Consider the following 27,316-nt stretch of genomic DNA (forward strand, 5'->3'; position numbering starts at 1 on the left):
TCCACACAAGAATATGCACACGAATGTTCATAGCGGCGCTATTCATAATATCCAAAAACTGGAAAACACCTAAATGCCAATCTGCTGATGAATGGATAAATAAAATGTTCTATATCCACACAATGGATGACTCATTAGCCATAAAAGTAACGCTACCACAGAAGAACCTTAACTACTCTGTGCTAAGTGAAAGAAGCCAGACACAAAAGGACGCACATGGAGCGATTCCATTTATATGAAATGTCCTCAATAAACAAATCCAGAGACAGAAAGTTGATTTGTTGTTGCCAGGAGTTTGGGGTATGGAGGATTGAGGTGTGACCGCTAATGGATACGGGGTTTTTTTGGGGGGTGATGAAAATGTTCTGGAATTAGGTGACTGCACAACTTTGTGCATATACTAAAAATCACTGAATTGTATACTTTAAAAGAGTAAAATTTATACTCTGTCAGGTATTCAAAATCTGACTCTGCTCTCTCTTTCCTGCTTCCAGAGCAAGACATGCTTATTTGTAACCTCCATGACCCTGCTCAGGTCACGATCTCCTTTCCATCTACCCAAATCTTCACCAAGGCTCCAGGCTCATCTCAGGTTCAGAACCCTCGGCAACGTATCACCTGGTCTCTAGTTTTCTCACACACTTCAGCCTCACCCTGCTGGGAAATCCTACAGCAGCACTCTTGACACTTAAAGTCATATACAGTATTTGCTTTATTGACATTTTATGGTTCTACGTAGATATAGTTTCTCTGATAAAAGTGATCGTAATAAAAACAGGAATTTTATATTTGCGTAGCATTTTCATGGTTTTCAAAGCACCTTCATATACATGATCTGATTTAAACCCATATAACAATCTTTAAATGACCTATTTAATAGGTGAGGAAATCAAATTTTAAGATTAAACAATTTGTTTAAAATCATGTAGCTGATAGGTGTTTGGATTCCATTTACAGTCTTCTCCCCCTCCCATTATATTAAGGGACTTATAATTTTCTTTCCTTTTTTTGGTCGGGCCACGCGGCATGTGGGATCTCAGTTCTCCCACCAGGGATCAAACCCACGCCCCCCCCGCAGTGGAAGCTCGGAGTCTTAACCACTGGACCACCAGGGAAGTCCCGTAATTTTCTTGGAGTATAGATCATGTTCTTTATTTTCTGTATCTCCCTCAACACCCAGCATACTCCTTATCTGGGCTAGGGACATAACAGGAACTCAGTAATTACTTCTTGACTGCATTAAATTAACAATGCAAACTGCTCAGGGCAGAGGTAGATCTGGAGACCTTTCTAGAAAGAGCCTGACTTTCAGTAGAAATGGTACCATTTCTACAACTGATATCATTAAGAGACAGCCAACCAGAAAGCATGGGTATTGCTCCCATTGTATCACTTAACACATTCTGACTCAAGCAAGACTTGACTTGGAGAAGAAGCAACTTCAAGGGATGGTTTAGCCTCCATCATCCAGGAAAAGCTAAGTGTGTGGTCCAATGTTTCAGAGCTGTATGCCCAGCTCTGCAATCGTGGATATTAAGGCACTGACAACAAAATACCTTTTCTCCACTGCAGAATAATTCATGAAAAGTGTAATAAGAATTTTGTATCAAAGTCTACATAGAAGTTATACCGGAGATTAAGCATTTTTATGTTAAATAACTAGACCAAATCACTGTATTTTAAAAATTCCATCTCTAGTACTACTTGTACGTTTAATTAACCACCCTCGTTACTCAAGGATAGAAGGACAAAACAGATCTCTTTTAAAATGTCAAAGAATTCAATGTGGTTAAAAATACAATCTTATAAATTAGATCTTTTGGGAATTTTATTTCTTGGGAATATGATTTCTAAGAATATAGCCTGTCACAGATATTTATTTTTGTCTAGAGAGAAAATAATTGTTTAAATGGAAGATTTTCCCACTTGAGTTGAGCCTGCAGTGCACCTGGCACAGGGCTCTGATTAGAACGTGCACCACCATGACCACCACCGCTGCCGCCATCGACCTACATAGCTCTTACTACACGCCAGGCACCGTTGGAAGAAAGCCCTTTACTTTTATTATCTCATAATCCTCACAACACATATCCCATAATAAGGTAGCCAATGTTATAATCCCCCTCTTACAGATGTAAAAGCTGAGACACCGGGAGGTTTAATAGCTCACCCACATTCACATTGACTAATAAGTGATAGACTCGGAAGTGGGATGCCAGCCAGTGTAACTGCTGCGCTATGTTATACTGTCTCTTTATAATCTACTGCTGGCTTTCTAGTTAACTTTACTCTCAGAAAATATAAAATGTTGGTGTGCTGGTTTTCATCACTTCACCACACTATCACTTTAAAAACCCCTTCTTTTTTTTCAAATGAAACCTTAGACTGAACTGTAATACATAATAACAGATGAAAGCTGGGTTTCTCTATTGAGGCCTGAGGTGGAATGTTGTCCAAATCCCCCATCTATCGGTGAAGGAAAATCTGAATTCAGGAAATTATGACAACAATAGCTACAGTATTTTGAGCGCTTTTAGTGTGCCAGACACAGGGATGATTATTTTCTCTTACTTATTCTGTAACAACTTCATTAATTTAGTCTATCCATTTTATAAGTCCTTTTTGGCTTAGAAAAGTGAAATAACTTGGTCATAGTCACACAGCTAGGAAGCAGAAAAGCCAGAGCGCTGAGCCTGGGGTTGGTTACTCTCAGGTCCGTTGCTTAACCACTGAGCTACACTGACGTGAATGATTCCTCTAGAGTGAATGAGGCTTTGGCCTTATTCTGACCAGACTCCTTTAATCTTTTTTTTTTCAGGTTTGACATTAGCATTGTATTTTATTTATTTATTTTTTAAAACATCTTTATTGGAGTATAATTGCTTTACAATGGTGTGTTAGTTTCTGCTGTATAACAAAGTGAATCAGCTATACATATACATATATCCCCATATCCCCTCCCTCTTGCATCTCCCTCCCTCCCACCTTCCCTATCCCGCCCCTCTAGGTGGTCACAAAGCACTGAGCTGATTTCCCTGTGCTATGCGGCTGCTTCCCACTAGCTATCTATTTTACATTTGGTAGTGTATATATGTCCATGCCACTCTCTCACTTCGTCCCAGCTTACCCTTCCCCCTCCCCGTATCCTCAAGTCCATTCTCTACGTCTGCGTCTTTATTCCTGTCCTGCCCCTAGGTTTGTCAGAACCATTTTCTTTTTGTTTTTTTTTTTAGATTCCCGATATATGTGTTAGCATACGGTATTTGTTTTTCTCTTTCTGACTTACTTCACTCTGTATGACAGACTCTAGGGGACTCCTTTAATCTTGTTTTCTGTCAAAGCACACCTCAGCTTCAGCAAGTGATGAATGTAAAAAGGTGTTAGGTAGGGTGGATATCAAGCCAAATATGTAGTTACTCTCCATCCTAGTTTATCTATACAACTGAAATATTTATCCTTATTTATCTTCAAGGACATGAAGGACATGTAGTATTTAAGTCAGTTATTCCTGTTCTTAGATTGTGTTTTTAATGTTTATATATGTTTAAAAATCGAGTTACTTATTTTCTGTTAATTTTTATTTCTCTCACAAACCCAAGGGCACTATAATACAAAAGGGCATAAACTTGAATGCCTGTGTTTCCCACATCTAATGTGAAATTCCTATGACTCTGCCTCGGCCTCCCCTACCCCCGAAGTACTCCTGGGCCCCCGGGGCTGTCAGCTGGACACAGGGCACAGTCCAGGGGAATGCCTACGCCCTCAGGCCTCTACCACACTTACATTGAAAGTAGATGTGTCTGATGTTTGGGATATTCACAATACTTCAAAATATAATGCAGCCACCCTGTTAAGACATGAATCAGTAGTATTTAAACATCTTTTCTGGCTTTCTTAAGCTGCCATTTTGCTTTAATATACCTATTTATTCCATATTCCAAGTTGAGGTTTTCATACTGGGGCAAAGCTTCAGCATAAGCTGAACTCTTCTTGCCAAAACTTTAAATATTTCTGGTTCTCAAGCTTGCAGGGGCAATTACAAGTTTTGATTTAAAAAGCCAAACAAAGGACTTAAAGCCAAGGTGATAATGTCAATAAGAAATGAGAATAAATAATCAAGTACATAATTCTTCATATAATTCCCTCACTCTTAAAATACTTCACCAATCCCAAAACCTAAATCGGTAAATATTTTTTCCTTCTACCTCCTTACTTTTGGGGAAGTTTTAGAAGCCTTTTCCTGTTTAAGCCATCTATGCACTTAAATTATGTAATATAAAAATAATCAACCAACCACCTTATTAGAGACTAAAAATATAAACCAACTACCACAAAGGCACATTAGTATTGTATATTCTACCATATTTTCATAAGAAAAATGAAGGGATTCACCCAGATTCATCACTTTATATGCTCATAAACAAGATTACGTTATTAAAACGTCAGCATAATAGTTGAAATCCCAAATCTGAGAGATTTAATTTGTTGATTCACTTGCCTAACAACTGTAATCCTTATTACTTAAGAAGAAACTCATTTAAAACTTATTTAGTATGATTTTAAGACTTTCCCTCATCCCATATACAGTAATGTGTTAAATCTTGAAAAAATATTTTTCTTCCATTAAAAATTCTACTTTGAGAACCTTTAGCAATTGTACCAAGCTTGCCTCATCATATGAATCTAATTAGAAGTAAAAAGGCTAAATTTAGAAATTATTGAAGTAAAATAATTGGAAAGATATAGAAGCCAAATCGACGCTTTGTTTATTGGTGGCATCCTGACAACAGGCCTGGAAATGTCACTTTCCTGGCAGTTGAATGTTATTACACAACATCGTGGTGAGAACAACTCTGAGAAACATGGCTCACAGCACAACATTTGGCCGTTCCACGCTTGTGGTTATGCCCACTAAAAGAAAGAAATTACCAAAGAAATTGCTTACTACTGACAGCATATTCTCTCTTTAAAGAATCACTGACATATATGTAGTGTTCTTAACATATTTAAAAGAATGAGAAAAACCATTAAAAATTTACTGTTAGAATTTTTGTGGAGGTCCATCTTTTTTTTTTTTTTTTTTTTTTAATAAATATTTATTTATTTATTTATTTTATTTATGGCTGTGTTGGGTCTTCGTTTCTGTGCGAGGGCTTTCTCTAGTTGTGGCAAGCGGGGGCCACTCTTCATCGCGGTGCGCGGGCCTCTCACTATCGCGGCCTCTCTTGTTGCGGAGCACAGGCTCCAGACGCGCAGGCTCAGTAATTGTGGCTCACGGGCCCAGCTGCTCCGTGGCATGTGGGATCTTCCCAGACCAGGGCTCGAACCCGTGTCCCCTGCATTGGCAGGCAGATTCTCAACCACTGCGCCACCAGGGAAGCCCCAAGGTCCATCTTTAACTGTATCTGCATAAAACTTTAGTTTACTGATTGTTTTCATATGTCTCACTCACCAACATTTTCTTGTTAAATTCTATTTTAGTTCCCACTAAAAGACCTGAAAATACTATGCAATAGTTAGAAAAAGGAAACAAACGTGAAATGTTCATTCCGTTACAGCATTGTGTACTCTAAACACACACACACACACACACACAGAGTAATATTTTACATATATGAATATACAATTTGCTATTTGGTCATTGAACTTTACTATACTGTAGCTCTCGTAGTCAATAAAACAAAATCACGTAAGATAGGTAAGAATTCTAATAAGAACAACATTGTTTTGACACATGAAAGTAAAGATATCAAGCTAATTAGTCATATGGAACTATGGAATGAAGATCAAAATCCATCTTTTATTACAAGAATAAAACTTTTCAACAATCCGTTTACCATGCCTTTCTCTGTTTTTTAACTCTTAACCTAACTTATACAAGAAAAATAGTGGATAATTATAAAAGCAAAGATGATAAATATCTTACCATAGACTCCTTTGTCTAAAAGCAGTAAAAATTCGTCCACGGCATTACGCATCTCATATTCAGTAAGATCCAGCAGTGAAACGACTTTGAAATCTAGCTGTCTTAACAAGTTGGTCAATTCATACACATCCACCAAAGGAGCTTTAAGCTTGGGGTGCTCCCAGTAATTCATATTTCCTATCAAAAGAGCAACCTTGTCCTTTGCTATTTAAAAAAAAAAGGGGGGGGGGAGGGGGAGAAATTTAAAGGAGGATATAAAAATTAAAATAAAACCTAATAAAATCCTTTACAAATAAGATTTCATTATTTAATTTCATTTTAGAGTGATCACTTTACATAGCAGACCAATAAACTCTACTGAGGAATACAGAGGATGATGAATCAAACAACTGAAATTAATTGATGCTTTTGAGAACCAGGCAAAGGATATTAGCTGTATATGAAGCATAATAGTAACTAATATTAAAGTAATACTTTTACTGATTGACAACAGAAGGAAAGAATATTCAATATAGACTTTTAGAGCAAATTTAAACAAAGAATGTTTGGAATTGGGTTCCCATCAAATTAGGTTCTCTTTTGCTGACAATGGAACAGGCTAGAAACGAAAGAAATACCAAAAAGAGGGACAGGAAGATTTCCCATCAGAGCAGGTAAGGGGAAATACCAAAGAGGAGGGAAAAGCAGGAGTTTAACAAATACTGTATTTTAAAATGTTCAGTTGATGTACTGTCTCCCATTAGCTTCTTTAAAAAAAATTTCCTGTTTGGGTGAGATGCGGCTACCTCAGGGCTGCATGAAGACTTTTTGTATGAATATCTTAGCAGTTTAATCTGTGACCTTAGTGAACTGAGGCTTTGCTCAAAGACGTGGTCTCATACAAAAAGTTGTTCTGTTTGTAGGGGCAAAAAGATCCACACCTGTGCCTTTAAAAGTACCAGCTGGCTTTATCTGGTATATAGCTTGTCCAAAAGAGTTGTGGAAGGCTGAGCATAGCTTAGTGCATAAGAGGTCTTCAGAATTGTACTTTTGCTAGTCGCGGGTGGGGTTAAAGGTTAAAGACTTGAGACTGTGCCATGACAACAGGAACCTGTCATGATGTTTTTCTCGAGGGCTGGCAGTGGGGTGTGTGCAGCACGTTACGGTCTAAATCCATGATGGAGACACCAGAGAGCAGCAGAGAAGGTGTAACAGGAGCACGTGGCAGTCCCAGCCTGATGCTGGCCAGGACTTGGTGACCAGCCTTTGTCACAAAGTGCTCCTAAGTAGCTTATTTATAAATTAATATGGATACCACTCCTATGCAATTGAAACAGGCACAAATAATCACATTGCTGACTTGATGGCTACAATATGTAATCTAATTTCAGATGCTTCAAATCGTTAAGATGATTAAATGTCACCAAAAATCTCTTTGGTGGAATTTCTTCTCTTTCCACAGAGCACGTAAGTCTAGGGTTAAACAAGGTCTGGAGAAAAACTAGCACCAACTAAAAGAATGTGACTCTCTCAAAGTGGCAGAATACCCCACTTTGTGAAAATCCTCAATACTTCTGTCATGGTATCTTTTTTTTTTTTTCTTTGGCCTCGCTGCATGGCTTGTGCAACCAGGGATTGAACCCGGGACCTCGGCAGTGAAAGCATCGAGTCCTAACCGCTGGACGGCCAGGGAATTCCCCTTGTCATGGTATCTTTGCTCTACATTCACATTTTCAGAGATTTCTTGCTAATTGCCTATTCTTATGAGTATACACATTTTTGAAAAAAATGAAATGATACTTAAGCCACATTTCTAACTCAATAAAAGTCACTTCAAGTCCTGTACAAATGATAATCTCTTCTTCTATTCCAAAGAAAAGGCCAATTTTCAAGACTACTTAATAAATACGTAAATTGAGACATAAAGCCTCTACTAAACTGCCTTTAGTTTTAAAACTCAATAAAAAAAAGTTGAGAATACTCAGGATGGATTTCAATTAGGAGGCAGTATAAAACATGATCACTTGTATTTCCTTTTTTTTTTTTTTAAGTTTCGTCTTAAATAAACTAGAAATGTACTCTTACACCAATTTACCCACTATATAGGAACACTTTAGCTGGCTAATCCACAGAAAAATTTCAGAGCATTTTTTTCTGAGCCCATCAACCCTATCAGAGTTCAGAGCCAATCTCAATACACTGACGGACTCAGTTCAATCTGCTCCTAAGTGAGAGGAGGTGGAGAATGTGTGGTCGTTGGCTGACATCATTACAGTCCAAATCATGGGGTTCCCAATGTGATTCAAGTAGTAAAGTGTATGCAAAGCATCGTGGGTTTCGTGGGGAGATAATATGATAGTTTAGGATATATATTAGATTTAAATTTTCTGTTGGCAGAAAACAATTATAAGGTATGTAATAGAAAAACATCACCGGGGTTTTTGGTGGGGGGAACAGCTGTCAAACTAACCATACAGGCTGTTTCTGCTAAGATCGATTCTTTATTCACTAGTTTTATTATCTGTTTGGAAGGAACACTTGGTATCATTTATAGAATGCAAGGGTTCAGGGCTTCTCTGGTGGCGCAGTGGTTAAGAATCTGCCTGCCAATACAAGGGACACGGGTTCGAGCCCTGGCCCGGGAAGATCCCACATGCCGCGGAGCAACTAAGCCCGTGTGCCACAACTACTGAGCCTGAGCTCAAGAGCCCACAAGCCACACAACTGCTGAGCCCACGTGCCACAACTACTGAAGCCTGCACGCCTAGAGCCTGTGCTCTGCAACAAGAGAAGCCATGACAATAAGAAGCCCGCACACCGCAACGAAGAGTAGCCCCTGCTCGCCGCAACTAGAGAAAAGCCTGTGTATAGCAACGAAGACCCAACACAGCCAAAAATAAATAAATAAGCTAATTAATTAAAAGGAAAAAAAAAAGAATGCAAGGGTTCAGCAATTTGAGAAGTATGGGGCTTAAAATGTGTGTATCAATAATTGACCATAACTCTTCAAAAACTTTTCCCCAAGGATAATTTTTAACAGCTAGTTCCTAAACTGTCTGGGGGCATTTTGAGTTTGATGGTAATAAAGATGATGGGTAGGGAACTTACCTTGCCCACTCTACTTGCAAAACAGTTCCTGAACGATAGGTGAACTGGGGTGGATTTAGAATAGAGAAGCAGACTGCAGTGGTCGAAATGAGAGATGACAAGTCTCATTCCAGGAATTGGTTGTAGAAAGGGAAAGGAAAAGTCAGACTTTAGAGCTATGACAGAGAAAGAAACAGTAAAATTTGAAGTTGAGATAAGAGTGAGGAATCAAAGAAAACTTCAAAATAGCAACTATATAAGCGACTTATGATGGTTTTCAAGTGACAAAATAAATGGAAGAAATTTTCTGTAGAAAAACATTTACTGTAAGAGCCACCCACAACTTCTTGAACACAAACCATTCACTGGAAAAAGGAAACACAAACACCAGTTGATTAGCAACAGAATAAACAACTTCAGAAAGAGATTTTAACTACATGATCCGAGACGTCTTCCAAAGTTTAATGAAATGTATTCTTTAAAAACTGGTACAAGTTACATCATTAATTTCATGTCTAATTATTCTAATAGTATTACTCATCTCATCCAAAATGAGTTACTATTCATAAGCAACTGGAAAGGGACCTGGTACATATTAAGTGCTACATAAGTGTTTAAATAAAAAAACCTTTGGCCATCTATCAGCGATTGAGTATTAACATCAACTTTGACTGGGTGATATACAGTCCTTGTTGGTTTCATGCATCAGGTCTTTTAATTTCTATGTCCTACAAAATAAAGTCCAAGTTCCTTAGACAAAACCAGTCATATTCTAATCCAGGCTGCCTTTCCAGCTGTGGTAAGAGACAGCCCCTGTGGAACCATGGCTTCCTTGTCTTTAAGCAGTGTGGTCACCCTCACCCTGGCCCCTGCCCCCCGCTCCAAATCTGGGCTGCCCTGTGGTTCTCTCTGAGCATAATGTAGTGTGACCCTCTGCCAGTTCTGGGTCTCAACCTTAAGTCCGGAGAGTTTCCGGTTTGGGGATTCAGCCACCATGTAAAGAAATTTAACTACCTGGTGAGACCATGTGGGGAAGGAGGGGAGGAGAGAGAGGGAGAGAGTGAAGTAGACTGAGAATATTACATGACAGGAAAACAGGGGCACATGCCCTTTTACAGGGACAGCCACTATTTAACCGCAACTGACAGCTCTCACTCAAAATCTACCATTTTCAGGAGAATCTAGAAACCTGAATTTATATACGCTGTCTGATCAGTGACAACTGATTCTAATTGTTAAACACTGTGTGGGCCACCCCCCTTCCCCAGTCAGTGCCCTTTTCTCCACGGGCTGAGCAATCCCATGTTATGCTACCCTTCACGGTGTCAGCCTCCACCTCTATGCTGATGACGCTCATGACTGTATCTCCGAGCCTGGCCTCTCCTTAGAGTTCCAGATCCACGTGCACAATTGCCTGCTGTGTATCTCCGCCTAGACGTGACACAAATACCTCAAACCGGTTAGGTCCCAAAATGAGGGTCATCTATCCTTTGAATCTTGCTTTTGATTCTGTATTCTCTAACTCAGTGGGCTGTATTACCACCTGCCTAGTGGTCCAGCAAGAATTTGAGCAGACATGGTGACTCCTCTGTACTTTTTATACCTTACAGTGAGGTGATGAAAACAGCTTACTGATTCCATCACCTCAAGGTCTTCTGAATTTGTTCTGTCTTCTTCTGCATTGTCTTGGTACTACCCTGGTTTAGATTCTCATTATTTCTTATCTAGACCATTGCAACAGTCTCAATTGTTCTCCTAACCTAAACAATGTCTCCCTCCAGTTTATTTTCTACACCGATACTAGACTGGCCTTTCAGAGGGACAAATCTCACCCCTCTATCAAGTTTCCTTCCAATGGCTTGTCTGAGAAATGGGGCTCCTCCAGACCTGGTCTCATCCTGCTTCTCTAGGCTCCTTCTCTTCATGTTCTAGAGAATCATTTGTTACCTGCAACTCCCCAAATACAACAGGCACCCTGTATTCTTTCTCTACGAAGTTTACTTAGGATTTCACATTCCCTCTATCTGGAAGGCCCTTCTCCTATTCATCCTTCAACATGTAGAGCTGCTATTGCAGCCTCTCTGGTGCTTTCCTAACCTCTAACTCCACCAAGATATAGTATTACTCACTTTTATGTGACCTATACATGTTTCTTATTGTTTATATGTGTATTTGTTTGCACATTGCCAAACACAGAAATCACTCCACAGAAGCTGATCTGGTCCCTGAAACTGAATTCACAATCTTTTAAAGTCTCCTATTCTATAATTTCTTTTATAAATATCCAAAATAACACATTTGGTTTTGATGTTATTCAAATATTTATAAAAGTTGTCCATTTAAAAAGTCTCAAATCCCTTCATGATCCCCATAAAAGAGTTACATGCTACAATTATATTTTGATTAAGCATTTTAAAGCTCTACTCACCCAAAGGTTGGTCAACTGTTTGCTCTTTATTATCTATAGAAAGATAAAAATGCAAAAAGATAAGGAGCTGTTATCCATGATACATCTTTGGGGTTAGAGAGATACGGAAACAATGAACAATCACATCAGCAGCACTGAAGGGCAGAATGTGGTTTCTAACAGCTAATTTATGATTTTTAAGGTTTTCAGATTCTTGATTAAAAACATGTACCTAGATGGACAAGAGTTGGAATCGGGCGGGAGAATCTCTCTGGTAACTGGTTACCACGGCTGGGGGTGATACTCTGTAACATGTTAGGTAGAAACTACAATCTGAAAATGGTTGGTGGTGGCAATGAGCAGCGGCAGGAAGTTAACATCTACTGAACGATGGCGTGGGACTGCTGTACGTGCTGGAAACGTAACTGATTTAAATAACCTCACCTTATGAGGTATGTACTATTATTACCTCCATTATACAAATAAGGAATCTGAGGCAGAGAAAGACTGAGCCACTTGCCCAATGTTTTCAAGCTAGGAAATCTCATTCCATGGTCACGCTCTTTGCCATCAACTCTACATAAAATGAAATACCTCCCACTCTCAAGGACCATGCAGGAAGAGATGCAGGGAAAGATGGAGTTCAGTCAGTCATGTGTCTCTTACTATAGACAGGGTGTTTGCATTTTTAATAATATATATGCTACGAGAGTCCACTAAAAATATATTAAATTCTTTTTAACTAAATTTTTTGGTGTTTCTAATTCTTGAGGAGTAACGATATAATGAAAAAGGAGGTCAGGAAAATTTTAGAAGCTTAGTGGTGCTGGTTTGCAAAAGGTTTCCTGAAATAGCTTTTCATAATGTTCATTGAAGGGCATGAAATAACAGACCAATTTAGGAAAAGGGGTTTCTAACCAGATCAAGAGAAGCAACTAGCTACATGACGAGGGTGGTTCTCCAACACCACTTAGTTTTGGGTGCTTGAAGCAAGTCTCACAGGGGCTTCCCGGAGCTCGAGGCTGGCACAGCAGGAATGACATGCGGGTAATAGTGGCATTCTGGTTCGTCTCACTGGCTTATGTGTAATCAGCACAGCCCAATCATCACTCACAAGAACAGATGTTTATTAACAAAATATGGGCACAAAACTAAGCAAACTAGTCATGGTGCTAAAACTATGAGAAATAACATGTCAAGAAATAAGAGGGATCTCTACATATATTAACTGATACATATAACTACCTTCTTATTGTACTCCTGTGAGGTTTTATTTTCAGATATAGTCACAGGTTCCATCAGTGCCTTTCAGAATGCCCACAGCCTGGACTGATGTCCTCGGTCTTTATGGAGTCCTCACTATTACTACGCCTTTCATCTCAGGTAAGGCTTCCCTTTAGCTTAACTTGTTCAGAAATCTGTTCTGATTAAAACTGGCCAAAGAATGATAAATACTCCTGCCAACTGTCAGTCTCTTAATGGTCAATAACTAACTACTCATCTGTATAGCACTAACAATCATTTTACTTCAGTTACAGACACCCACCCAACTAGTTCAGATGTGTTCAATGACTGAGCAGCTTTGAACAAGGACCCAGGGGTCTGGTGAGTTCAGCGATGTTATGCCTGTCACTCTTTCAAAGGCTGCTTCTTGTCTTTCAAATTAAAGAGCGTGCATTTCCCCATTTGACTGCCTTTTTGTGATACAGAGTTATTCACAATGATAGAGAATATCTACAGTATCTTTAAGTTACTGTATTCAATAACTAAATATCTAAAGCTAATGTTTTAATGTTTGTATTACTCACCGGGATGCCCGAGATTATTTAATTCATCTAAAATAAAATAAGAGAAAATAGATTAAATAATCTTTAAATAATTTAAATAGATTTAAATAACCTTTTAATAATCTGCCAATTTAGCACAGATAGTAAGACTGACAAAAGAAGTTGATTTTTGCACTGTTGAATCGTGTTATAATGTCTTATCAGGTTAGAACTTTTAAAATGCTATAAAGGAGAAGTCATGCAAATTGTGAAGAGGAGAGAATGTTGTTGTGGACATCAGTTAGGACTCCTGAGCTATTACTACTTTCATTAAATGACAAAAAGCTAAATAGACTCATTCTTAATTTGATCAAAGTTTTAGATATTCTGCCCAATTACTGGATGAAAACAATCAAGAGACAGGTTTGTCTATGGCCTCGACTATACACTTCATGAAACTAATTAAAAACCTCCGATGATATTTTTGAGAATAAACTTTTAATTTTAGAACAGTTCAAGATTTACAGAACTATCGTGAAGATACTACAGAGTTTCTACATACACCCATACCTAGTTTCCCTATTTTTAACATCTGTTGTTAGTAAGGTGTATTTGTCACAATTAATGAACCATTAATGTTCTTTTTTGTTCCAGGACCCCATTCGGGACACCACATCACATTTACTTGTGTCTCCTTGGGTTCCTTTTTGTTGTGACAGTTTCTCAGACTTTCCTTGTTTTTGATAACCCTGACAGTTTTGAGGATTACCGGTGAGGTATTTTGTAGAATGTCTGTAAATCGGGATACGTCTGATGTTTTTCTCCTGGTTACACTGGTGGAATGTGTTTTTGCAGGTATAGTGGTTTCAAAATTGTTAGCCTGTAGAGCCTGGCTAACAGAAGGAAAATCATCTAAGCAAATACCTATGACATTATAGCCATCTATTTTTCCTTTACAAATTGTGTGAAGATAAAAATTAACATTCACAATAAATTATAAATGCTATACTATTCATAAAATATTATGCAGTAACTTCTATGATATAAAATCAACTACAGAGTGGTATCAGCTAGAGTACAGGGTTATGTACAATTTCTTCTGCCTTCTGTGTTCACTCATTCCCAGGTACTTAGGTTAGCACCTGTTCTTCCATCCCATAATCAGCGAGGTTGCTTCATACACTTGCAATAGGTTTAGATTCTTCTGTCATATTCTGTGTTCCATCCTGGGATCCCCCTCCTCTGACCTCCTAAACGATTTAAAACCTGCATATATGTATTTACCACTACAGCTGCCATATAGAATATTTTCACTGCCCTAAAAAATTCCCCTGAGCTCCACCTATTCAACCCCCTACCCCTTCTCCCGATCAAGTATCTTTAACAAAGCACATAAAATAGATCACATCATGTTCTACAGGTAAAAAAAGATATGGTATGTTGGGACATTGTTAACATGTGCCACTCCACCAACTATAAAACGCCTCAACTTTGCAGACTTTTTTAGAAAGAAGAGTTGGATCTAATTTTTCCATCTGAAATTTTTGGAGCAGTTTCATAGTTGGGTTTTCATCTGTGTTTGGAACAGATTTATCTGAAAGTTATTATTTAATAGTGTGTTTGCCACTGCAAAAATTATAGGAAGAATCTTGCAGGTAAAGAAGCAGCAAGGTGGTAATATAAATGCATTACCCAGAAGCTGAACAGCAATGTTAGTTTATGTTTATTCTTAGAGATCTCCAATGTTAGGAGGTTTTAAAAATCATGCAATTAGGTGAAAAAGGAGAAGGAAGAAGAGTTTGGTTAGGATTTCTTTACATAGATTCCCTCATGTAGGGCCCATAGACCACAGGATTAGAACTGCTTTATGCTAGAGAATTCCTGTCCGCAACTATGGTTGGGATGAAAACAGTAATTGTAGTATTTCAAAGTGACACCATAGCAGTATGAAGGACAGGAAAACCAGGAAACATAAGATTTAACATTATTTTTTTACTTTGCTCAAGTAGAGCCTAAGGGTTTATAATAAAGAGGCAGAAATTGAAAAAATACTTTGCTATCCACAAACCTAATTTTGCAAAACAATGTGACATCACACTAGGGGAAGGTAACTTAAGTTTTAAAATTTACTCATTACAACTTATGTGCAAGGCTTTGGTTAATTAAAACAAGATAAAAGTTTATGTTAAAATAACTTTCAGTTCTCTTTAATCTACCATGTCACTTTTACCATAATATATAATCTTCAGCCTTGTAGCTTCAAAAAATGGATCTTATAAATTTTATATTAAAACAGGATATTTAATATTTGCTAAAGCATGCGTTAAACAATAAATCTCCTGTCCTGAAACTGTTATAGAAATTACATTTGCATTTGAGAAGTATCTTACCATGGCTAAAGGATAGATAAAATAATCTAAACAACTATCCATGACAGTATAGCCATGTATTTTTACAAATTTTATGAAGATAATTAACATTAAGAATTAATTGCAACTGTTCACTATTCATAAGGTGTTGTACAGGAGCTTTATTTTTTGGCCGCACCATGCGGCATATGGCATCTTAGTTCCCCCACCAGGGATCGAACCTACACTCCCTGCAGTGGAAGCGCAGAGTCTTAACCACTGGACCGTCAGGGAGGTCCCAGGAACTTTATTTTTATATGCAATAGAAAATCAATTAAAAATTAGTTGTTTTAATTAATGTCAGTTTAATAGTGTCTCTGGCAATTTATTAACCCTCAAAGACTAAGATACAGTATCCTTCTATCAAATATTTTTCTTATAGCTAGTATTTTTTCCATCACTGCACTCAGTAAACCAGGGCACTCCACCAATCCCAAGAGGAACCAGCATGCAGGATATTTGGTTTCAAACCAAAGGATTACACTACCTTCAGTGCACTCCACTGCCTCATCTGTTCTTCCTTGTTTCAGAGAAAACAAATGTGAATATATTGTAATTCATGATCTTAGGAAGGGCAGCCATCAAGCAAACAGAGATAAATAGCATAGAAATATGCTGACAAACCAACATATGCATCAATATCTTCTCCTACTGACAACATAACTAAATGCACTAAGCTTAACTAGAACACACCCCCAAATTATGCACTTCATAGAGGGATTGTTGATTAATAATCATTCTTTTCTTTATATGCCTGTGATTTTTTTTGAAAAAATGGTTTATTAAAAATCTTTTTCCCCTAAATCAAGGTTTGTTTTTTTTTTTAGCTAAAGCTTTAAGGAATACATTTTTGCCATAAATGTTTAACATAAACTATAAAACTAAAAAAATTATGAAAAAGATCTCAATAAAATAGGCTTTTTTACAGTTCTTTCTGCTCTTTGTATGTGAATCCTGATTAGTTTAGTATGTATGCTCTCAAATTTCTACTTAAGCATCAGCAGTTATTTTGTTTAACATACCATTAAATTCAATGGGTGAACAGAATTTCCGCTGTTCAAACACTTCATTTTATATGGCTCCATTTGTCAGAATACTAAGCGATACTGCTTACCTACGATGACTTCTACTTTCTTGCTGTTTTGACTGTCTCGATCATTATATACACGACACCAATAGGTTCCTTGATGCTCCAAATCCACATAAGGCACCTGTATCAATATCAGAACATGCACACATTTCCTCAATTTTAATTTAAGTGGCTTGGAGAAAGTTATTTTGCGTTTTGTTTTTTTTTTTAAAACCTACAAATCCTAACATTTCAGACATTCCTAGATTATTTCCATTCATTAGGTCAATATATTAGCAAGCAAATAATACAATGAATCTAACAGTGGTGAGTCTGATGCAATACTGTTTGACATTTTTCATACAAGCACTTACATGTGGGCTGGTGTTCTAGCCCTTTTGCAAATATAAGAATCAATTAATATTAGATAATAAAGAACTTGAAAAAATACTGAAAACATTAAAACACCCCAAAGAATATGAATTTTAATATTCACTGTAATTTTCAATTATACTATTTATTTTACATATTAACCCCCCCAAATATCCCCAAGGCCAACTTCCTACCATGTATAGCTTTTTTGTCTCATGTGTTAATGGTGATTCATTTTTGAACCACTGGTAGTGAGGAATGGGGCTTCCAACAGCAACACACTGTAGGATCAACGTGCTGCCAGGCATCAGCTTTTGGGACTTTGGTTCAATACAGATTTGCAACTTAGAGTCAGAGACGCCATCCAAACTTCCTTAAATTAAAAGAAAAATATCACTGAACATAAATAAAATCTCTAGGTTAAAAAAAATTTTTTTAATTAAAAAAATGTTTTCAAGTTCATCCATCTTTTTTTTTTTTACAGTCTTCAATAGCATCTCCCAAATGATGTTTCATAAAACTGTAGCACATCTAGAAATATTAAGAGATGTTCTGTGGATAAAAGGATGCTATAGACAAATAAGTTTAGAACATTCTGGGTTAAACAAAGTTAAACAGATGTCTTTATTGCAGGACTTCTCAGTTTTCAAAGTGTTAGTATGCACTGTGTATTTAAGAGGGGAAAATAGTTTAAGTGGTTTCTAAATGTGTTTGGCCACAGAGTCTTTTCGGTGGGAGCAAAGGACATAAACATCTTGAGTGATGTTTCTGTTCAAAACAGAAAGCTCTACGTTCTGCTGTTTCGTTTAACTTGCCTTCTTAAAATTAGGAGTTTTGTTATTAGCACTGAATAAATATGGATGGGTTAAGCATTATCTATTGAACGCTCATCTGTTACTCTCTAAGGGCCTTGAGAACAGAAGGCTTGTCAATGTGATCCAGTAACAATGAAACTCAGTGTCTAGCACATTGCAGGTGATCAATAATATTTGTTGAATGAATAAGATTCCATTTATAAACATATTAAAGTTAATTACATGCACAGAAATATCCTAGGAAAACATAAATCACTCAATTAATCATGACTATTTCTAGAGACTTTATTCGGGTGTAGGAAAAGCTAACTTTTGAGAAGAATGGAAGACAGACAAATTGGCAACAAAAAGTCTGTTTCCCTCATTCTTTTTGTCTGGCAAAAATGACAAATCTGGTTCTTGACTGTGTGTGTGAAAAAATAATACCTGATGGCTACTCTTTAGAGTACACTGGGTTTTTTCCTTGATCAACACTAGTTATTGGACTAAAAATATGGATGGCAAAAGAGTAGAAAACCAGTTGGATAAAATGCTTCACTGCAGCAAATGATGCACTATATGCCCTGTCATGCCTACATCAACTCTATAGATAGTCTTTATTCCACGACACAATTTTTTAGAAGTAATACAATAGTTTGGGAGAAAAAGTATAGAAAGGAACTGAAAAGTGAGCAAGACGGCATTAGATTTCTCTTCTCCTCCAAAACCAGAGACCACAACATTCAGACCCATGAAAGGTGGCAAGTTTGAAGAGGTCAGCAGCAGGGCCAGACTGAGAAAGGTCATGTCAGCCCAAGACATCTGCATGTCCGTCTTGTCTGTCTATCTATCCATCCACCCAGAAAAAGAATCAAAGCACATGGGATAAAATATTATCGACTGGTGACATTATATTGGGTGAAGTACATATGTGAGTACTATCTTTGATACTTTGAAATTATTTATTTAAAAGTAAACATTTAAAATAAAATTAAAAAAAGGCAATTCCCATCCCAGCATTCAAGTTACTTTATCACTTACTCTGGAAGCTTTCTGTTACTTCTGTGACATCACAAACATCCAGCTGTGACCATTGGCTAAATTCGAAGGTGAAATTATTATTAACTCGACAGACATAAAAGCCTGCATCTTTTATATGCACTGTGTTAAAAATAAGTTCTGATGCATTTCCGTTTGGAATCTGTGAAAGAATCAATGAGAGGATAAAAATGAATGACTCATCAAAACACACCTTATAAAAATGTGCTGTGCAAAATGTATGATGTTCTTGGAACTTTGAAAAGTATATCTTTTTTCCCCCAAGTTCTAAAATATCTGTTACTTAAAAAACAACAACATTTTGAGTAACTTGGGACTGAAGTCTTAGAAAATCAGTCTTCTACAAATCTGTTAACAAGAGAGTTAAGCTCTCTCCCTTATATCTTCCCCAAACTCACTAATAGAAAAGTATCTAATCTGTCATTTAAAATTGTTTGATCATTAGTATCTAAAGAATCTAGAATTGTAACATTTGTGAGCTAAATAGTCATACAACATGACCAACCCATGATGGAGTGAAGGGATCACAGAAAGTTAGGCCTGGCTGTTAATTTCTGTTCTGATCAAATTAACTGTCAGTGTATGAGCAAGTTATTTTACTCCAAGACCCCATTTTCTCATCTGCAAAATTCTATCAGAGGATAGATGCCGTGACCAATACGCTTCTTTCAAGGTCTGGGTGGAGAAGTGCTATGGGAAGCCTATCAGTGATGGGGAGGAAGGTCCATGCAAGGGTTTCCCAAGCTTTTACTCCTGGGCTCTGGTCACCACGTTAAGTTTTCTTTCACCTTAGCTGCTCCCATCAATTTATCAGCACCACCCAACTCCGGCATATTGTCAAAGGGCTTTGTCAAGTGCCTCGTTATATATTGGCTCCCTTGCAAAGTACTTTAACAAGCTCTCCCTCTCCAAACTCCAGCCAAGTGAATTCGGCTCTCTCTCCTCTCAGAACCTGCACCAGAGCGACAGCATTTTGCTGAAGATCTGACAACTGGGATGGAGGCTGCCTTAGCACTGCCTGACCATCCTACCACGTGAACCTACTAAGTTTGCTTTCCTACTAGGCTATTCGTGTGTACTTTCTCTCTCCTCAAACCTCCTGCAATCCCACTTCTCTCAGCCATTGACTTTAGTCTGTGCTTATTTGTAACTCTCTTCCCTCCTGTTAAAATGGAAAGCATGTCTTCCTAACAAAGGTTACTTGGGCTTGGGTTGCATGGCGATCCTAACCACTCAGAACCCCAAAGCTGGTATGCAAATTAGTTCAAGCTGAAGATGTTTAGGATTCAACAGATGCAGAAAGAAGCCTTATCAGAGCTTTCCTCATCTGACTAAAAGCAGAAACTTCTGGGAAATGAGGCTGCCATAAATTCCCTCTTCAGGGTGGCTTTTATTCCTAGGAAGGAGACCAAGAGGAAACCTACCATAAATCCCCTCTCCAGGGAAGTTTTATATAGCCATGAAGAAGATGGAAAGACCACTTGCACTTGCATGAATAAATATTATCACAAACTTTCTCATCTCCTGTTTATTCTCCTAGAAACCCCTTTGTATATATTTCCTAAAGAAACCCATTTGTTCTTCTCAGAGAGGCTTTTTCTCCTTCCTCCCTTTTCCTCTAATTGTAACCAATCACAGGGCTACTTCTTTTGTAATTTCCCACATGAATAAACTTCTCTTGTTAATCTGTATTTTGCCAGTTAATTCACAGGCCCCCAGGGACTGAGCATGAGAGGGTGGGAGAAAGGTTTTTTCCTCTCCAACAATCCCCTCATCCTCTCTGACTTTGCTCCTGCAATTTTCTCTCTGCTTTAGCATCTATTTCTCTCTTTTATTGTATCACTCCCGAAAACATACTCTAGTACCTTTATATCTTAAACAAAAAAATCCCAAGTATACCCCCCCTTGACCCACATACCTCTCAGCAGCACTGAAAATGCTGACCACCCCCTTTCTTCTTGAAATACTTTCCCAAGGGCTTCATACCATTCTCTCCTGGTTTTCCTCTTATCTCTCTTGCAAATTCTTCTTAGTCTCTCTACTGGTTCCTCCTCCACTACACAAACTTTCTTCTTTTTTTTTTTTTAAACACATTTATCTATGTATTTATTTATTTTGGCCATGCTGCACGGCATGAGGGATCTTAGTTCCCTGACCAGGGATCAAACCTGTGCCCCCTGCAGTGGAAGCGTGGAGTCCTAACCACTAGACCGCCAGGGAAGTCCCAACAAACTTTCAATGTTGTCTCCTGAGGTATCCAAGCTGACTTAGATGCATTTAGACATCCAATAGGCACTTCAAACTTAACATGTCTAAAACCAAACTCTTGATTTTTTTGCCCTTAATCTCTTCCTCTCCCAGTCTCTTAACACCTCAGTAAATAACAGGTCCCCAGATGCTTAAGTAGAAAATCTAGGGTCATCCTTGAGCTCTCTTCCTTTTCCCTCAGGCTCCACATTTAATCTGTCGGGTTTGATGAACTCTATCTCTAAAATAAAGTGGCTTACCCACTTTGATCCGTCTCCACTGCCATGTCCTAATCCACACTACCGTTATCTCTAGTCCAGTGCAGGCATTAGATAACTGGTCTTCTTGCTTTGCTCTTGCTTCCCTTCAAGCAGCAAGTTGGTGTTTTAAAAACAAAAATTCTATCACGTTGCTTCTCCTACCTAAGACCTTTAGTGGCTTCTCCCTTTGTATCACCCTGTTTATTTTCTCACAGCTCTTAACTCACAGAGTTATCTTATTTGCTCAGTCTTTCCCCAGTGGAGCTGGCAGGGCCCCTGTGTGTCAGTGCTTCACCATCCTGGACTTAGAACCCGGCCTGGCACAAAACAGGTGTCCAACAAGTAGCCGTTAAATGAATATCTCCTGAAATAGACTATGAACCTAAGTGTGGTTTGACAAACACAGATTGTCACAGAATGTCGACTGGTAAGGGCTCTAAAATCCATCGCAACTCTTCAAATCCACGATGCACCGCTCACCCTCTACATTCCTCCCCTTCTCAAGTCAGGACATAGTTCACAAATGATGTACTTAACAGAGTAAGTTTTGTCCATGATTTCTTCCTCAAAAGGTGTTTATTAAAATGAAAGCCACTTTGCAATTAAGAAAATATGGTAAAAATAACTTTAGTTACCATCTCTCGAGAGCCTTGGCACATAAACTATCCCATCAATTAAGTTCTCTCAACCCCTGACGATAGGAATTCGAGTTGCTACTAACAGTCAAGGATCCAACACAGGCCTGTCTGGTGCCAATGCAGTCCTGTTACTGCAGTTCACATCTGCCTTACCTCACCTGTGTGTGAGGGACAGAAATTAAAAATTGTACAAATCCACACATTTCTTCTAAGGCACAGGGTGATCCCATCAAAGGGAAGATTGTCATCTCGGAACAGCTCTTGAACTTAGTTTCAGATTTGCAAATGGAGTCTTAATGTTGAGTTGGGAAGAAAGTTTAGTTATGTGACTAACAGCTAAAAAGAATAATGGAGTTTCAAGGTACCATCTAGGAGGGAAGGGAGCGAGGGGAGATGAATGAGGGAGAAGAGAGAAGCCCACCAGAGTGGGACACGACGTGGCCAGACCACTGAGAAATCCCCAGCAGCAGAGGGCTCAAAGAATGTTTAAGACAAGAGGATTCCAATATGCAATTTTAAATTATTTCTTGGGTGGCACGGGGATACCATCCTTCCACAAAAGGAATAAATGCCCCTTTCTACCGACCTGAATTTTACTTCAGAATCTACCATAAAAACCTAAATCTTTTGATATAATACAGTTATGAGGAATGCTTAAAATAATATTGCCTTCCATGTTGCTTTGAAAATCTTTTAAAGATTTAGACTGGAACATAATCTGTTGTAAAGAATTTTGTATAGATATTTTAGAATGTACTGGTGATGTTTCATGTTTGTTAACATTGTTGCCCCAAGTACTCCTGATTTTCCACAATTTTCAGAATAGAGAACTGATTTTATTACTGCTTACCAAAGTAATGATTACTGAATAAACACTTCAGTAATAACACAGATCCTTTAACAAGGACCTATCATATCCTTTAACAAAATTCCTAAAAACACACTGAAGACAACAGGCTAATTAATTTTCTATCTTTCTCTCTTCTCATGACAGAGGAATTAAAAGACATTAAAAAATTACCTCTTTATTCATTTTGAACCATTGATATTGTACAAAAGGATGCCCAGTTGCCCGGCAACACAGCTTCACAAACTGTCCAGCCAAGACTGCCTTGGATTCTGGGTTTACAGTGATCTTTATTCCTTAAAAAAAAAAAAAGTTATATAAAGTCAGAGAAGAGGGGTTTTCCTTGTTTATGTTTCCGAAACCAGAAGAAGAAATATTTTGGAAATAACCTGCATATTCATCCTGGTTATAAATCACCCATTCACATCTCCTTCTCCATCAGATGATGAGTTTGTGAGTTCCAGGCTCTGTAAAACCAGGAGGAAAGGAACTCACCTGCAGAAGACTTTGATCTACTGTACTTCCCCATGATTGGGGGAAAAAATTGTTTGCCATATTTCTTCAATTCTGAGAAACATTTTTTCCACATTCTAACACCTCTGAAATCAGGATGAGCCTTATCATAGCTGTCTGCATACAGCAGTCACGATGCTTTCTCTGTGCCAGCTCTAGGAATACTTAGTCATAAAGGCTTATCCGGCCAGCACTTCAACTGAGTTAGGTGTGCTGTTAGTAAGACAAGTGTGAGTTTAAATACCACTTAAATGTCTTCAAAAGACATATGAGGGACTTCTCACCCAGTGGGTGAGACTCTGTGCTCCCAATGCAGGGGGCCTGGGTTCGATCCCTGGTCAGGGAACTAGATCCTGCCTGCCACAACTAAGAGCCTGCGTGTGGTAATTAAGACCTGGTGCATGGGGCTTCCCTGGTGGCGCAGTGGTTAAGAATCTGCCTGCCAATGCAGGGGACACGGGTTCGAGCCCTGGTTGGGGAAGATCCCACATGCCGCGGAGCAACTAAGCCCGTGCACCACAACTACTGAGCCTGCGCTCTAGAGCCCAAGAGCCACAACTACTGAGCCCACGTGCCACAACTACTGAAGCCTGTGCGCCTAGAGCCCATGCTCCACAACAAGAAAAGCCATGACAATGAGAAGCCTGCGCACCGCAACAAAGAGTAGCCCCCGCTCGCTGCAACTAGAGAAAGCCCGTGCGCAGCAGTGAAGACCCAACACAGCCAAAAATAAAAACAAAACAAATAAACAAATTAAAAAAAAAAAAAAAGACCCGGCGCAGCCTAAATAAATAAATAAATAAATATTAAAAAAGAAAGGGCATATGAATGTCAATGCTGTGATTTAGCATTAAAATAAAACTATTCTGTAAGCAGAAAGGTACAGAAACAGAACAGCAGGATATAAATTTGATACATGTGATGCAAACAGTTCTCATCTGAGAAATGACTACCAGCATCAAAACTTGGAAAACTTTTGACAGGAGCTTCCTGTCAAAGATCCTGGAGTCAATAATAGAATCCCTGCCCCCTCCCTCCTCCCTCTCTCTCAATCACTCCCTCTGGGGAAGCCTGCTGCCATGTCATGGGGACGCTTGGGCAGCTCTGCAGAGAGGCCCAAGCAGTAAGGAAAGCAACCTGGGCCTCCTGCCAACAGCCGCGTGCATGAACCATCTGAGAAGAGGATTTCCCAGCCCCACTCAGACCTTCAGATGGCCGCAGCCCTGGCCGACAGCTGGACTGTCACCTCATGAGAGACCCTGAGATAAAACCACCCAGCTCCACCCCTCCTGGATGCCTAGCCTCGGAAACTCTGAGATAATGAACAGATGCTGTTTTTAAAATTTTTGGTTTTGGGATAATTTGTTATGCAGCAACAGAAAACTGACACAAAAGGAAACAAAGCTAGGAAATTTTACATTTGCCAAGGTTTTAATACATAAACCTGGGTTAGTTGGCTTTCAGAAAGGAGAAAGAATCATTAAAACTTATAAAACTTAATTTCCCATGCCTATTTTTATTTTGTTCCTCATGTATCCTGAACACGACCTCAGATCTTTTTCTTCTACAACCCATCAATCCAAAGGAACACAAGATTACCATTGAAGAGGAGATAGTCTAAATAACAACCACCTTAATACCTGAAAGGTACTAAACTTTCTAGGGAAAAAATAGTACGTAAGGTAAAATAGGCATGTGAAATCCATGCAGGAAAGATACCAAATAAAACCAAAATCCAAAATGAGTAAATATTCATTGCATACTTATTACATTTGAAGGTCTAGAGAAACCCTGGAAAATCTTTAGTAAATATAGTAGAGCCTCTCAAAAAAGAATTTAAAATTCTTGCCAAGGAAAAGCCTTCATATCCATTCATCCTTTATGTGGATGCCAAGTGAGCAAAGGATGGCTGAAGTAACAGTTTTTCTGAATTCTGTAATCCACGTTGGTCAGAAAGTACATGTTGAAGTCAGAAAATGGGATGACACTCTTATTGAAGCCAGAAAATTCACAGCACTGTATTTTAATGCCCTCATATACCATTCATCTGCCAGGAGAGACTTACATCACAACTTAAAGATACAAAGATTCTGATTTTCAAAGTTTAATTGTGATAAGAGAGGAAAAAAAGTTGCAACAACAACAGAAGGGAACAAGTATAAATCTGAAAAATACAGGCGTTGTGGTATATTGGCTTTAAAATGTGGATGTCTTAAAGCCATCTCAAATGTAACATCCCCAATCCCTCCTGACACAAAATCTCCTCCTCCACGAGACCCCCCAGTCTTCTCCATCTCAGGGAAGATAAACCAGGTCCCGGACTAGCCCCAAGCATCCAGTTACTCAGGACGGAAATTTAGCAGCCACCCCAAACCCCTCCTGCTCACGTCCTCCTTCCCCACGTGTAATTTAGCTGCGAGGCCTGTCGCTTAAGCTTTTCCACATCTCACCATCTTCAATGCCATGAGCTTAATCCAAGCCGCCATCCCCTCCTGAACTGAACTATTGTCACAGCCTGCGAACTTTCTTTCCTTACTTCCAACCAGCAGCCCAATGTCTTTTTAAAACATAAATTAATCCATATCACTCCTCTGATAAAACCCTTTACTGACCTCCCATTGGATTTAGAATAAAACCCAAGCTCCTTACATGGCCAACGAGGCCCTCGTGCCCACCGTATCCTTGCCCACCAGGCTCCAGCCGCGGAGGGCCTCTTTCCTTCGGAACACAAACTCTTTCCTGCCTTTCCACCTCCTGGTCCTCTGCTGGATTCCCCCCTAACCCCCACTGTTTCATGACAGACTCTCTCATCATCCAGGTCTCCAGCTGGTCCAGGAAACATGAGCTACCTCCCCCTCTCCCCCACAGCATTATACTCGTCCCACTTTGTGGGCTTCACTGCACTAATCACCCAAAGTCCCGTTTCTTATTATCTGTCTCACCCTACTAAAACAGAAGCTCTTGTCTTAGCCACCAGTTTACCAGACGCCTAGAATAGTGCCTGGCATATGTGAAACGGTGGGTGTTCAACACATATTTGTTGAACGAATGTGTATAATAATAACAAAAATTACTATAACGGCAATTTACTGGCTGCTTTACATATGCCCGGCACTTTGGTCTCTAACTTTCAAAATAATCATGTGAGTTAGATATTAACTAGATCTATGTTACAATGAGGAAAATGAACTTACGTCATTTGCAGAAAGTCATCCAAATTACCCTGTGTAAATTATTAACTTCTCTGCGATTCCTTTTTTTCTCATTGTAAAATGGCAGAACCAGGATGCAAAGCTAAGTCTTCTTGGGCTTTAAAACCCTTTTGGGGGCTTCCCTGGTGGCGCAGTGGTTGAGAATCTGCCTGCCAATGCAGGGGACACGGGTTCGAGCCCTGCTCTGGGAAGATCCCACATGCTGCGGAGCAACTAGGCCCGTGAGCCACAACTACTGAGCCTGCGCGTCTGGAGCCTGTGCTCCGCAACAAGAGAGGCCGCGACAGTGAGAGGCCCGCGCACCGCGATGAAGAGTGGCCCCCACTTGCCGCAACTGGAGAAAGTCCTTGCACAGAAACGAAGACCCAACACAGCCAAAAATAAATAAATAAATTAATAAAAAAAAAATAAAACCCTTTTAAGCCTTGGGTTATCCCAGTGATTTTTTTTTCCTTCCACCTTTATTGAGGTGTAAGTGACAAATAAAAACTGCATATATTTACGGGTGCACAACATGGTGATTCAATATAGGTATACGTTTGTGAAATGGTTGTCACAATCAAGTTAATTAACACATCCGTCACGTCACATAGTTATCATTTTCTGATGGTTCTTAATGCATCTCCCATGCTAATCCCATCTTCTGCCACAGTGAGCCTCTCTTACTGGAAGGAGGGTGTCAGGCAGAGTGCAGTGTCTTGTGCCATGGCAGTCCTTAAAAATTTACTGTGG

The 27,316-nt window shown here is 38.9% G+C and overlaps 1 protein-coding gene across 2 annotated transcripts in view; it reads right to left on the bottom strand.

Annotated features, from left to right (window-relative positions):
- Positions 1–27,316, bottom strand: part of MALT1 (MALT1 paracaspase) — a 55,351-nt gene that overhangs the window by 12,974 nt on the left and 15,061 nt on the right. Inside the window, exons 3-10 of one of the 2 annotated variants that reach the window (XM_061168983.1) lie at positions 23,034–23,155; positions 18,850–19,009; positions 17,209–17,387; positions 16,688–16,784; positions 16,061–16,093; positions 13,208–13,234; positions 11,421–11,453; positions 5,927–6,130 (exon numbers count right to left, since the gene is read on the bottom strand). In XM_061168983.1, the coding sequence (XP_061024966.1) occupies positions 5,927–6,130; positions 11,421–11,453; positions 13,208–13,234; positions 16,061–16,093; positions 16,688–16,784; positions 17,209–17,387; positions 18,850–19,009; positions 23,034–23,155 (855 nt within the window). The remainder of the gene's footprint in view (positions 1–5,926; positions 6,131–11,420; positions 11,454–13,207; positions 13,235–16,060; positions 16,094–16,687; positions 16,785–17,208; positions 17,388–18,849; positions 19,010–23,033; positions 23,156–27,316) is intronic. The other variant, XM_061168984.1, reaches the window with a different exon arrangement.

This window comes from Eubalaena glacialis, chromosome 15 (genome assembly GCF_028564815.1).
Source record: "Eubalaena glacialis isolate mEubGla1 chromosome 15, mEubGla1.1.hap2.+ XY, whole genome shotgun sequence".
In the NCBI taxonomy this organism is placed as follows: Eukaryota; Metazoa; Chordata; class Mammalia; order Artiodactyla; family Balaenidae; genus Eubalaena; species Eubalaena glacialis.